Here is a 14,645-nt window from a genome sequence, read left to right on the forward strand (position 1 = left end):
ATGAAAATTCTTTGTAGGAAAAAAAGGCATAAAAAAAATCAATAAAAGCACACAAAAGCTCATCCGTTCTCAAATTAAGCATTGTTTCAACAATGAATAATGGAGCATTTAACAAAATATCAAATTGAGAGGAAGGACATGCAATTATTGACTTTTGCCAGGCAGCATTTTTCAGAATTTAAAAAAGGTAGAGATGGGAAATATGATATTTTATCATCATCATCAGGAATAAATTGTATTATTGTGATACAGAATATGCTTTTCTGAGAATCTCATGGATATCTTCCATACCTTTTCATTATAAAGAGAGCATTATCAGCCCTATTTAATTGGTTTTATCACAGTACAGAATGTGAAATGTTAAATAAAAACCACTGGAATTATTTGATGGTATTTGACTGTGGCACTACTAGTGCATTCTGTCTGTGTAAGCATACTGTGATACATATAATGTATCATGAAAATGTCTAAGCATCACAATATTTGTCATAATCCCATATTGCCCACCCCTAGAAAAAGGTAGAAAGTAACATGTATAAAACTAATATTAAAACAACTGCTAAAACCACAGTGTTGTGAACAGTAAATACCACCTAAAACTACTGCAACATTCTTTAACAAATTCAGAGCTCAGAACTACTACACAGTACAAAGACTGAACCAAAGAAATGTCTGAAGGACAAAAAATAATAAAATAAAATAAAGTGATGGCAGTAGTGTATTCACCATCAGAAAGATATTACTAAAACAAGTATTTCCGGCACTTCTCTACTTCACACTTGCACTCCATGCGCATAGATTTGACAGGAGTGCCCTGTACTCCAGCCATGCTGAAACTTGCATCCATTTTGGCACTCTCTGCATCTACTTCATCAACTGCACCACAAGCAAGTCCCCAAAAAATGAATAAAATCAGTTAGCTCATTAATAAGCAAGTCTATACAAAGAGTTTTTTGCTATGAAATTGTAAACAATAATGTCACGCACTTACTTGTCATTTTGTAGTCAAACGTGAGCTCCTCCCCTGCTTTGATTGCTCGTGTTGCAAAAAATGCGATCCTGGGAAGGCGTTCGTCCAAGTTGTCAATGAAAACGTTATACACCTGCAAGTTTGGGTCGCACTGCAAAATTGTTATTAGAGTACTATTACATTTGTTGGTTCTATTACTGGCATCCACTGGCCCACACACAACATCAGGGCTAAGCAACATATTGATAGTACTGGTACGCCATGACATTGTTTTCCAGTTTAGCAATATATTTGATATATTAGGAGCACTATATGCATGATATAATGCCCATAAAAAGTGATGCCCTTGCCAAGCAGCTTTTTCATTCTATTTTGTGCACTTTACTCACTGTATCCAGGACCTAACAGTTAATTGCAATATATGTCATTTTCAGGGTGTTTCAGAATGTCCAATTTTATCCAATTAAAAAAAAATATATGTAAGACATTCTTTTAGTATAAATTAACAAAACATAGAAGGAATTGACCTAATTAAATTTAATAATGGAAGCTATTTTTATTAATGCTAAATTAAAATATCATCTGATTCCATTATTTATTTGAAGAATCTCACAATATGGAATTTAATCAATATCACCCAGTCCAACTTAATACTCAGGATTTGCTTGTGTCTCCAATGTAGTAAAAAAGGCTGCATAATCTGAAGGTAGAAATCTTGAACCTCTCTAACATCAAATCAAACAGTACTGAAACACTGTTTATACTATGAGACGTTGTTACTGACACATATGTTTTAAAAAAAAGCCTTAAGCAACTTTGCATTGCTAGTGTCAAGTTTAAGAGGAATTCATACTGACTAATAATGTCACACTCACACAGTGGTTGACAAAGTGGGAGATATTTCCATAATGGGCAGCATCCACTGTATAAACATCATCCACATAATCCAGATCAAACAGGTAGGTGGCTCCCTGCTTGTCATATGTTTCTCCTCTCCTCTCTGCCTCCTCCGAAGTGATAATCTGTGATGGCACACCGCAGACAGCAAGCAGCATTTATGCATCCAAATAGAATGGCAACTTATGACAAGTTCTTACAGTAGAGTTTTAACAATTAAATAATACTTGTTAGTACGTGTGTCTCCATGTGAATTTCTGCAAAGACAAACGCCAATGCCAGTGAAACACATCCTGATTCTGATAATCATGGCTCTTTAAAGACAATCTGTCATGACTTCAGTGCACATCAAGGCCAAAGAAAAGTAAAGTAGATAAAATAGTTCAGTTTATTTTCTCTTTTCGTGCCAAAAGGTAAAGTTTCCTAAATGTCTTGCATGAATAATTAAACACACTTTCTATGACACCTTGATGAGTGCTTTTTTGTTCAGCATTTCTACCAATTTTACAAGGTTTTCATAAAAACATACTTAATCAGCAGCAGAAGTTGGCCAAAAAGGCAAAACAAAACATACTACAGCCCACAGCTTTACATATGCAGTAAATGAGAAGAAGAACGAAAAAAAGACATGTTTCTCAAAAATAGTACCCACCTCTCCAAGGTACTCCATAACAAATGCGTTCTTGTGAATTCTCTCAAGCGTGCGCACACCCCAGCCTCTTCCGTTGGCTGTCTTGAAGATGCACAGGTCGTACTGAATGCCCCTCTGCACCACTCTGTTCCCACAGTCTGGCCCACAGCGGCACCGGGAGTTACACTCATAGATAGGCAAACCTGGCTTGATTTTTACCTGCCTGCTGTCATTATATGCCATACGGTGCTTGGATGCTCCTGCACAGCAACCGTTTACAGGGTCCCTTATACAGTCTGCACACTCACAGCCTGCTGCTGTCTGACTCAACTTCACCCCTTCGCCAATCCTATAGTCACTGATGTACATAAAGTCTTTGGGAGGGCCATCCAGGTCCACCTCATTGAGTACAAAGATGCGACCCTTGTGCTTGCAGGTCCGGTTCAGCTGTTCCTCCCAGCGCAGAAGTTTCAGACGCTGTTTGGCCTTCTGAAGCAGGAAGGAAGCAGAAGAAGCATCCAGTGATGTGGAGTCCAGTGGTTTATTAGCCAAAAGCAGCGCCAGGCGCATGTCTCGCCGAAACTCTCTCAGCATTTTGGGGCATTTGAGGTTTCTGCGAGGTTCCCATGTGTTCTCAGCCTCCGAGTAACCTTTCCACTTCACCAGGAAAAACTCTCGACCCTACATTGGAGCATATATTATAACACAGTACAGAAAGAACACAAAGTAAAAATACACACATAACACTCAAGACAGGTTCTTCCACACATGTAGCCATCAATGTTGTTACATTACAGCAACACAGGTCAAGAGGGGAGGCAAAAAGCTTCTTCATCCATAGTAATATTTTCCTTAGGGCCCTCTCACCTTAATATTTCTGTAGTTACATAAGTACTCCACCTCGTAGTCATTGAAGTTGTGTTTCGTTACAGATAGCTGCTCGCACACTAATCTCTGTCTGCGACACAGAGCTTGTAGGTCATCCCATAAGAGCTTACAAGAGACACTGCAATCTTTAGAGACAAAACAAAAACGGATGCAATACATTGGAAATACATTATGAATTATCAACAGCTCAAGGACAATTATACTAGACATTAAGTGCTGGTTTCCAAGACGGTGACTGAGGCTAGTCTTGGACTAAATTCCAGCACAAAAGGTTAGTCACCATAGGACATTCTTTTTAGTCTAGGATTTGCTTTAATTTGGATCTGAGACATTGGAAAGTGACTGTGTTTTGGACACAATCACTAGTGAGTTGCTCATGGATTTGAGCCCTGTATCTGATTTGAATCAAACGCTTTACCCAAATCAGCTGATCAAAAGAAAACAGGCACATTCTAAACAATCCTGGACCACATTCTTCGTGCAAATTTCTCCACTGACTGACGTGTAATTTTTTATTTTATATATTTTTTTGATTTACTGGGGCGAAAAAGTTCGTTTAGAAATAGACAGTCAGATTACCACTGCGCTCGTGCACGGACGTTCTACAAGCAGTCTCCCCTGACACAAAATCCTACCTTTTAAATACTGCGCCATGTTCTCCTCCTGCGCCTGAAGTAGTTCCTGCAAAGCAGAAACGAGACGAAGGCTGAACCATCTGCGTTAGTGACCGATGGAGGTGTTGCCAGCAGGAAGCCATTCGATTCTTATTGGCCATTCTTAAAAGACCGAGCACAGCTTGCAGATCAACCACTACTGTTAAAAGAGTTTGACAAATCCATTACAAATAATTTCACCATCTTTTAAAACTACGATACCCACAGTGCAAGTGGTGACAGTGACGTACACTATGGCGGGAAAGATTTGATCCCATTTAAATCACTCAGCGAGAACATGTTTAAAGAAAAAAATACTTTAAAGACTTCAATGGTATGTTTAGTATTTTCGATTAGAGTTTTAACTGTAAGTTAATAAATTACCTACACGATTTCCTTCACACACGCTATTAGCCAACAAAAACAGCCTGCAAATTCAGAAGAAACACACACACCTACAGCTTAAATGTACTGAATAGCATAAGGCTAATAAGGGCCAATGGCAGAACCAACTTAACTCGCACCAAAACGTATCATCTGAACAGGAAACGTATGGAAAGGTTTGCACTTGGCAAAGGGAAACTTTCATAGCCGTCATTTCGTGAAGTGCCAGAACCTGGATGGGGGAATATGAAACGTTGGTAGCTTTAGAGAGAAACGTACTGGCGATATCAATCCGGTTACAGAGTTAGTTAAGTTACACACAGTATAATGCCAATTTTGTCAGTTCCTTTTTTTTTCACGAAGCTGCACTGTGGTTCCGCATTCCGCAAGTTCAACACCACAACTTACCGTTATTTTTAACCTACCTCAGTGTGGAGTTCTGCTAAGTTAACCTTGGCTAATGTTAGCATTATACTGTCTGACGTTAATGTTGCTTATGATAAATAATCACGAGCTTAAGTTGATTATCGATTAATAATGACACGTTAATGTGTTTCAGAACAATTATGGGAATTTTCAGCTGGAAGAACTAACGTAAGCTATTTCCCTCAGCTGTAACGGTGAACAGTTGGCCGTAACCGTTGGCTCAGGCTTGCGCTGATCCGCGAGGTTTCCGTTAAAGTTTGAATTTGAAATACAGATTGTGCGCGTGGGTTTCTGCGGCACAGTAGCTAGGGATGCACTGGATATGAGCGCTTACTCAATCACATGAAGTCGGCATTAGGATACGCCCTATACATTACTCTGATAAGTAATGTCAAATGCAGTGACATTTCAACTGCAGCTTAAAGCCAGCCATTAGTACCACAGGATAAGCAACCATACAGGGCTACGTGCTACACTTGTGATGGAGGCAATAGGGCATTTCAAAAAGTAGTGTGGACATGTCATCTGCTTGCTAAAGGGGTGCAGATACAGAAGATGTATGCAACAGAAAAGTATTCCTCCTAAAGCATTCTCAATTATTGATTATAATTATTGCATAATGAGGTTAAAGTTAAAATTCTTCATAATACTTTTCCATGTAACAAGCTGATTCCCCCTCTTTTCATGTAGCTCAAACTATACATTTGCTTTGCAATGTTACATATTCAACTCAAATTGTATATTCAACTTGAAACGATTTGCCTTCATAAATAAATAGATAAATAAGTAAGTAAGTAGAAGTTAAAGACTATTTTTTTATTCTTAATATAACAGGTGACAGTACTATTACATTATTCTCGTTATTGTAAAAAGCACAAGGCAAGAACAATTCAATATAAGTGACTTACAAAGACGGTTCTACTTAGTATCATATAGCATCATATCTCTAAAAGCAAAAGCGAATAAAATATTATTACAACATGTTGTGAAAATTACATACAGTATTCCTAAAAAATGAACTGGTTACTGGTCAGTGCCTTTGCAATTTGAAGTTGTAAATGATAACAGAAAACTGAGACAGCTGTAAATGATTTGACTCACTTTTAGTGACTTCTTGAAAATGATGCAATAGTTCACATTTTTTAGACACGCTCATGATGGTTCAGCTATTTTAGTTTCAGTGACACTCCACAGGGAGTTATGGAAAGGCTTAATTTCTGAAATGTGCTCGTTAAGTAAATATGAGATGAACATGTTAGTGGGGCCTGTAAAGTGTCAAGTGCAGAGAATAAATAATGAATATAAAACAAATAATGCTTTTCTACCTACCATTTCATGCTCTATTAGCAAATGTATTAACATATGTTTACAAAAAAGACACTAATAGCATCTAGGTATGCAAGTAGATCGGTGCTTGGTTTTCGCACTTTGGCACCTAAATTGCAGTGAAATAATAATTGGTTGGACTGGATGTTGGTGATATGTGCCTTGCTCAGTTTGATGCTTCTGCTTCTATACAACAGTCACATCAGTATTTTCCACACAGTTAATCTCAGCACTGACAGTGATGATTGATGGCTCCTTTCTTTTACACTGCTCAGTTAGTTCAGTGTTATCTCTTTCTAGGTTTGCCAGTATTGGAGGCCTGGACTGTAAGGGAAAGGGAAAGCGGTCCAGTGGGGCATGTTCTATTCTGCACAGGCTGTCTTCGCTATCGCTGCTATAGCCAGGATTAGAGCACCACGGCTCCTCTGCCTGAGAGCTGGGCTGCACGGCAAGCGGCAACTCGTCTTCTGTTTGAACAGACTTATCAGTGTTGCTCATGATCCCCTCCTCAAGTCCGTAAGCATCTTCTGGACTGGGTTCCACTTTGCGGAATATGTTCCGAGCAAAGAGGCCAATGCAGAACATCTCCACAATCACAGCGTAATGGTAGATTACTGAAAGACAGAGAGGGAGAAAGAATTAGCATAAAGCAGTGGATTCCAAGCTCAAGACACTTCAGGAAGAGCTTGTTAATTAGCTGATTAGTTGTATCAGGTCTATTAGAGCTGGGAAATCACAAAAATATGCAGGGCAAGGGTACTTCAGGACAAGGATTATACACCACTACCGTAAAGAATTAAATATTCCCAAACAAATTTGCCTAATAAGCACTTACACTGGGAGCGAAACAGATCAGAGAAGGGAGGTGTACATGGCACAACTTCTAGTGCTCCCATGGTTTCCAAAATTCCACTTTGAAGTCCACACAAGACCAAGACTACAATGATGCAAATAAACTTGGCTCGGAGCCCATAGCCATGCAGTGCTCTCTTAGTTGCCTTGTAGAAGAGCAGGTAGCCATAGAAGGACAGAAAGGTGGACACACAGATGATGGCATTCACATACACGTTGGGATTGACTGAATCCACCTAAGTGACATGGGGGAAATGCATTATAGTTTATGGTATCATATAGAATTATATAGTTGTTGAATACATATGCAGTATAGTACAAGCAGCAGCTTAGGCCTGAATTACCAACACATATGGATAATTAGGAGACAGTAAATGTCTTAACAAATATAAAACCCCTGGCACAGCAGTGATTCACTGATAAATATCTATTACTGTAATATTTGATGCTGATCTGGTTGCACTGATCTGGTTGCACTTACTCTACTTAAGATGAACTGTAGGCTAGTGACATAGCTAACAGGCCCGTAACAATACAATACAGTCTTTTGGTAGAATTTTATGGCAGTATATCTTATACTTTTTTATACTTTTCTTATCGTATTGTTTAATTGTATCTTGAATAACGTGTTAGCTTGTGGCTAGAACATTCAATCGGGACACTATAAAGCACAGCTTTTGTTTCAAATTTTGTGCACATAGTATGTTACTTAATACTTATAATGTTGAATGCTCCAATAAACTGACAATGGAAATGGAATGGAAACATTAACGCATTAATATAAGGCACATTTTCAGTCACCCCTTATTTTTGCTGTACTGAAGAATGTATCAAATCAAATTATGAATTTTGTAAACCATTACATTTATCTAAATCATCTTTGTGCTGAAATGCAAAATGGCACATGCTAAAATGGCATATTTTACTCACGTCACCATAGTCGTACTGCTCATCTGTCCAGAGGACAAGAGTGAGGAAGAACAGCAGTGATCTGACCACAGAGAGCTGTAGCACAGCTGCCATCATCCATCCCAGGCTTGTCCTGTAACACAGCAGGACAAGGCACAGATGCCATTTTGCTACATTACTGCAGGACGGCCATGTGTTAGTCCAATCGATCAATATACTTAACCTCAGTCTCAAACAGCTATTTACACCTTTTAAAGCAGCCTTTGTTATTAAAATAATCCAGTGATGAACCATGAATGTTAGAGCCTGGCCTGAAATTTGGGCCATAAATGTCGGATCTTGGTCAAAAAAGAGGAAAAACACCACCACAGTAATGTTAATTTTGTGAGCACCTTTATGGGATTTTAGTAGTATGTCAACCTTATACTAACAGCAATTCACAGGAACATTTTTTGGATGACATTCGAAGCTTGTAAAAGACATTCCATGTTTTATTTGAAGTCTGTAACAAATCTGTTTACATATATTTTATTTTGTATTAGTTTCACAGTGACTCCTTCAGAGGCCTGACATTGAGCTGCCACTGTTTTCATCTTGACTGAAAAGCACTGGTCAGGCTACCATATATACTCGCAGTCAGTGACATGTCTAGTCCCAGAATTATATATGGAGTCCCAGAAAGCCTAGAGTGATGTTTTTTTCACACAAAATTGGTCCCATCCATTGTAAATGAAGAAGTGGTTGGTGTTACTTTCTAATTATGCTGCCGGTTAATCTGACAAGTTAGGACTTCAGTTCAGCTTCTGAAGTCCTACCCAATGGGAGAACTCACTTAGCTGTATCTACCTAGATAGCGCAGAGAAATAAAGATTCTGATTGTATAATTTTCTGTTGGGTGTTTCAAGAATTTCACTTTCCTAACAAAACTTAACAATGAAACAAGAGTAGTAGAAATAATTGTTGTTACAATACTTGCAGAAATGAAATCCAGCTAGTATGATGATTATTTTTGAACAAAAACAAACTATAAACTACAGACATTTTTTTTTTCACAGAAATCATTAGACCTTTTCTGAAGGTGAAGAAGGCCCTGGGGGTTCTCCACTGTGTAAATTCAAAGCAAAAAGGGCATCTTTGTATGTAATGGAACTGTCTACCTGTTAATATTGATGAGAGGCAGACAGCAGCAGCAGCAGCATGGGAAAGGGTTAGGAGAGACATGTTCCCCTGCCAGCGCTTCCAGCATTTGGGCTTTCCCCCCAAAGAAGTTTTTGATAAGGCCCATAAATTTCAGCAGAGTGATGGAGTGATACCTTCAAGACAATATAATACAGTTCTCGTAAATGGGCTTCCCTGTGTTGCTCGACCTGTACACTCTTAAAAAAACTATTGAAAGCATAACAAACTCACAATTTTACTTACAGAGAAGCTATAAAATTGCATAGTGAGGAGGACCGAGGGACATACAATGCAATGATGGACGTCATTCCAAAAACCTGAGAAAGAATAAGGCTGAGAAAAACATACAGCAGGTACACAATACAACTTTTTTTTGTGATACCAATATTGAAACATTGAGTATAAGCCAGTACAGGTACTCATCTGATATTTGTTCTTACACTTTAATCTGTTTTAACTGAAGCTTCTCACTTATGATGAGCATCTTATAGTAGGCTATAATACACAAATAACAACACAATGTGAATGTATGTATTTCAGCTGGATTTGTTACAGGATTGGACTGGATTAATTTTTTTTTATTGGATATCCATTCTAACATTTTCAGATGATATTGATACTGATACTGATACCAAGCAATAGCAATATGCCATATCTGTACACTATATGTCCAGTAGTATCCAGGCACATATTTATCCAGAATTTCTTACAAAATCTTTGCTGCATTAATAACATTTATTTTTTTGAATGCTTTCCACTAGACGGAGGGTTGCTGCTGGGGTTTGATTCTATTCAGCAACAAGAGTACAAGTAAGGTCAGCTCTGATATTGGCTGATTGTGTCTAGATCACAAATAGCAGTCAGATTCATCCCACAAGCGTTAATGCTGCATCACATCAAAGAAGACAGCTCCACAGTCCGGTGCTGGGGAGCTTTACACTACTCTAGCTGATGTTTAGTATTGTGCATAATGATCTACAGGCAGTGCTTTTCTATGGAGATTACATGGCTTTAACCACACATTCTAATGTTGGTGGCAGCAGTGCCTTAAAGTAGCAATCCGCCAATTAGAAGGGAACTCTGGACATTTTTGGCCATATGGTGTACAATGCATCCAAAGCAAATTATTTTACAAAACCATCTACTGATTCACTTTGACCTAGCATGGCTGTTGTTTTACCGGGTACATGCCCAGGATCCACAGGCAGAGACGCCTGCGTCTGGACGAAGGCTCATTACGGAGGAAGAAGCCAACCTCCTCCAGGAAGAGAGCCAGCAGCAGTACAGCCAGCACCGCCGGGATGAGGAACAACCACAGCTCGTTTTTAATCACTTTTTGTAGAGGACACACAACATGAACACATTGCATTTGCAGAACACTGAGACACATGTATTATGTAGAAATATAAAACCAATATGTGCAGAGAAGTTGCCAGACCTAATTCTTATTGCAGCATTCAGAAAACGCAAGAATTGGTTGCATTTAAATAATATTCAAATTACTGTTTTGTTTAGAAATGTCCCATGGAAATGACTAAATACTGTCGTGAAAGAGCAGTCACATATAAATTCTAATGGAATCAATACAGTCAAACAGACGTATCTCATGTCACACCACTTCATTTGTGTTAAATTGTCTTTGTACACTGTATGCAGGTCTGACAACTTAATTATTAAACACTGATTAATTAAGTAAATATGCTATAAAGTAAAAAAAAAAAAAAACTAAATATAGCAGAAATACTAGCAACAATCAAATAATTCATTGGAGAGTTATTTATCAGCTGCACACTTAAGAGCTGAAAGTACTTATTATAAATGGCTAATGTGTTACTTAAAACTGAACGTTTATGCATGGAAAAATCATTTGCTCTTGAAAACTGTGGCAATTATATTCCACTCAAACATATGACCTCATTGTTATATAATTCAGTGTTTCATCACACATTTATGGATCAATGCAGTATCCTACTGTAGATAAGAGAAGGCTGAAGTGCAAAACTAATGTTTTCAGCATGCCTTACCTTTGAAGAACTCTGATGAGAGTGGGATTTCAGCCCCCATCAGGCTGCAGTTGTCTTCTCTCCTGAGCATCGCTGTTCTGCGAATACACAACCTTACAGAAAATAACCAGATTGAACAGGGTGCTCTGGGGCCTTGATGTAAAACACCAAAGTAGTAGACAGCACCTCAACCTTAGACTTATTATTTAGTTCATCTTCACAAATTAGCCCAGAAAAGACACAAGTTAAACCTTTTGATTGTATAAGAACAAAAACAAGACAAAGGACGGTTAGAGAGTTTCGCTTGCTCTGTGTTAAGGTAGCTTCTGATGGTCTGAGTGATGTCTTCCTGATCTCAGAAATTAATGATTGACAAAGACAGGTACAGTCACAGGTAAAGGGCCAAGTCCATCCTCATCCTCAGGCCAAGCACGTCCACTGTTTCCAGTAAAGCACTGTTTCTATAATAGTTGGTTTCTCTGGGGTAACACATAGCAGACGGCATCTTTTAGTTTAGGCAAATTGTTAGGCAAGTTTCAAAGAAATAGCAATGGATAAATCACCATTTCCAACTCCACTGCTAGTCACCTTTGCATTGCAGTTTTGTGTTGTTTCTGCTCTAACACACTTGATTCCGCTCAAGAAAACTTAATCATGAAATAACTGTTAAGGAGATGCGGCTAAAACAAAACTGTGAAGTACAGGTGCACTACAGGACTGTGTTGAACAGTGGGATATCATATCACCTTGTAGGGTAAAATACATGCCGCATTACCTATACAAAACTATTTAATAAAAGCCTGTATAACACAGACAGTTTTCTTTTAGGGTTCACTTGTTCATCTTGCTAGTATTTCTTCCATTTGCTGCAAAAAATCTAATTTAAACTCACTTATAAACTTGTACTACTTGGAGTAAAACTGGACTATTCGGCACTACCCAGGTGGGTACAGCTTTTGATTCTTGGTTCCTCTCAAGGGTCCTTCTTCATATTCTTAGGGATTTTTTTTTGCCATAGTTGCACTTGTTTGGACCTGGGTTTTTGTAAAGCTACTTTGAGACATTATCTGTTGTAAAATGTAATACAACTCAATTAATTAATAATAAGTCATAGGTCTATATAGCTTACAGACGTACCCATTTTCAAATTTGGCCCAACTTGCATGTAGCTATTAAAATTCAGTTTGCAGTTTCCCAAGCCCGGGTCTTTTATTTTGAAATTCTGAGTTAGGTCGCGTTAGTGGACACCCACGGAACTACATTCACTTGCCAGGGTTGGCTGTGTAAATAAGAGAATGAGATCTTTTCGTGTTTGATTATGGCACTTCATTTAAAGACAGACGTCATGTAGAAAGCTGCATGTGTCTTAAGCTAATAATCGTTATTGTGTCGTTCCTAGTTTGGAGATACGGCTTGTCGCTGCAATGGACTCTCCATACAGCAGATTTAATTCGTACGACTTCGAAAGTGATGCTCGTTTTAAAGACGGTCTGAAGAAAGTGCCCAACAAAGATTTGCTGGAGCTAAAAATATTCTATTATAACAGGTACGTATGTGTTATTGAAGTAAGTCTGCGTGTGAGATCAGTAGGGTCGCCAGTATGTTACAGTGAATTCCGTCACGGCATGCTTTTCCGAGTATACCGACCGGCAACTTCATTGAGCATTTTAAGCATTAAGTACACCTTCTTGTTTCTACATTCTTTGTCTGTTTCGTCAGGGTCACTAACCCTACAGGTAGTTTTACAGGCTGTAGTGTCTGTGTGGCGCTGCATACTTTGTTAGCCCTCTTTCACGCTGTTCTTCAATGGTCAGGACTCCCACAGGACCACCACAGAGCAGGTATTATTTGGGTTCTGGATCATTCTCAGCACTGCAGTGACACTGACGTGGTGGTGGTGTGTGTGCTGTGCTGGTATGAGTGGATCAGAATCAGACAGTTTTCAAACAGCAGTTTCACTGCTGGACTAAGAATAGTCCACCAAGCAAAAACATCTGGCCAACAGTGTCCTGTTAGCACTGATGAAGGATCACAGGATAGTCTATAGGACTATACATTATATACTAGACTATAGGATGACCAACACAAGCCGTGCAGCAACAGATGAGCTACTGTCTCTGACTTTACATCTACAAGGTGGACCAACAAGGTTGGTGTGTCTAATAGAGTGGACAGTGAGTGGAGATGATGTTTAAAAACTCCAACAAAACTGCTATGTCTGATGCACTCGGTAAAAGAGGGCTAAAATTATGCAGAGAAACAGATGGAGTACAGTCTGTACATACAAAACTACAAATTGGAGCTGATAAAATGGACAGAGTGTAGATACAAGGTAGATATTCTTAATGAAGTGGCCAGTCAGTGTGTGTGTGTGTGTGTGTGTGTGTGTGAGTGAAGATGAAAGATGTAGGTGTTGTGTTACTGAAGTGGCCAGTAAGTGTGTATACGTACACACACACACACACACAGAAACAGAACCTTTGAGCACCAAGTAACAAGTTCAATATACCATTACGTTATTCACGTATTTTTTTACCAGTTGATTGATTTTCATTTTTTTCCTTTGGATTTTTTCCCTTTTGTTCCTTATTACATAGTTTGCTTCTGCCAACTACACAGTTGAAAACAGCTATAAAAACTGCTTGTTTTTAAATTTTAAACGTCACCCTGTTTTGCTGGAGCATTCTGTACATAGCAGGTTGTTCACAAACCTCAGAAGAACTAAATATCATGATACATATCCTGTATGGTGAGAATATCTTCAACAATAGTGATGTCAGAATTTCCAATATTGCCTGTCTTTAAGTTAAACTGGAAAATACAAATTAGGTTAAGCAGGCTAACCAGTCTACCATGTTTATTTGTTGTAGGTTCATAGAGCCAGTAGATTTAATTGGTTTCCAGAAGTGGCGTGATGGACAACAGGATTTACAAACGGTCTCAAATGGAGATGTCACAGTTGCTACAGACACAAGTTGTGTTAAAGACAACTTGTGGCAAGGGAACAACATTTGTGGCTCTGAGGAGCAAACACAGTCAAATAAGGAATTCGTGCCAGAGCAGGGTGATCCCCTCTCATTCGCAGAAGTGCTCCGTATGATTCAAGCCGGAGAGGAGATCCCTGGACTTCAGAAGCTGGACATTAAACCATGTAACCAACAACCTACAGTTTCCCAAATGTTGAGGAAATTGAAACCTTGGGAGAAGTAATTCATCTTGCAAAATTAAAAGTTAAACTAGTTTGTGAAGCCTCAGTGCCCAGAAACTAAAGTGTTGCCCTAAACGTTTTTTTTGTTTTTGTTTTTTTTTTACAGTAGCCATCTATGCTTTCTCTTTCTGAATGTACATACAAAGGAATAAAATATGTAACAAGATGCACAAACTGATACTTGACACACAAGCTGATGCTTTAACCATATGGCATGACTGTTTATTTATCCAGGGGGAAGATTTTGAAGACCACATGACATTTATGTCTGCACTTTATACATGCAAGACCTTTCAAAAAAGCTTCCCAAGCTCCTTTC

General features: G+C 38.7%; 2 protein-coding genes across 2 annotated transcripts; both read right to left on the bottom strand.

Moving 5' to 3' along the window:
• Window positions 1-234: 234 nt before the first annotated feature.
• On the bottom strand, window positions 235-5,499 carry suv39h1a (suppressor of variegation 3-9 homolog 1a). The gene is made up of 7 exons (XM_036577987.1): window positions 4,428-5,499; window positions 4,022-4,199; window positions 3,366-3,511; window positions 2,520-3,179; window positions 1,846-1,992; window positions 992-1,121; window positions 235-876 (listed from the first exon to the last, which is right to left on the bottom strand). The coding sequence occupies exons 2-7, from the start codon at window positions 4,038-4,040 to the stop codon at window positions 743-745; spliced, it is 1,236 nt and encodes a 411-aa protein (XP_036433880.1). The 5' UTR covers window positions 4,041-4,199; window positions 4,428-5,499; the 3' UTR covers window positions 235-742.
• A 151-nt stretch (window positions 5,500-5,650) lies between these two features.
• On the bottom strand, window positions 5,651-11,209 carry si:dkey-16n15.6 (organic solute transporter subunit alpha). The gene is made up of 7 exons (XM_036578417.1): window positions 11,140-11,209; window positions 10,296-10,447; window positions 9,359-9,432; window positions 9,094-9,249; window positions 7,958-8,069; window positions 7,011-7,263; window positions 5,651-6,789 (listed from the first exon to the last, which is right to left on the bottom strand). The coding sequence occupies exons 1-7, from the start codon at window positions 11,207-11,209 to the stop codon at window positions 6,362-6,364; spliced, it is 1,245 nt and encodes a 414-aa protein (XP_036434310.1). The 3' UTR covers window positions 5,651-6,361.
• Window positions 11,210-14,645: the final 3,436 nt, after the last annotated feature.

Source organism: Colossoma macropomum, unplaced genomic scaffold, assembly GCF_904425465.1.
Source record: "Colossoma macropomum unplaced genomic scaffold, Colossoma_macropomum, whole genome shotgun sequence".
NCBI lineage: Eukaryota > Metazoa > Chordata > Actinopteri > Characiformes > Serrasalmidae > Colossoma > Colossoma macropomum.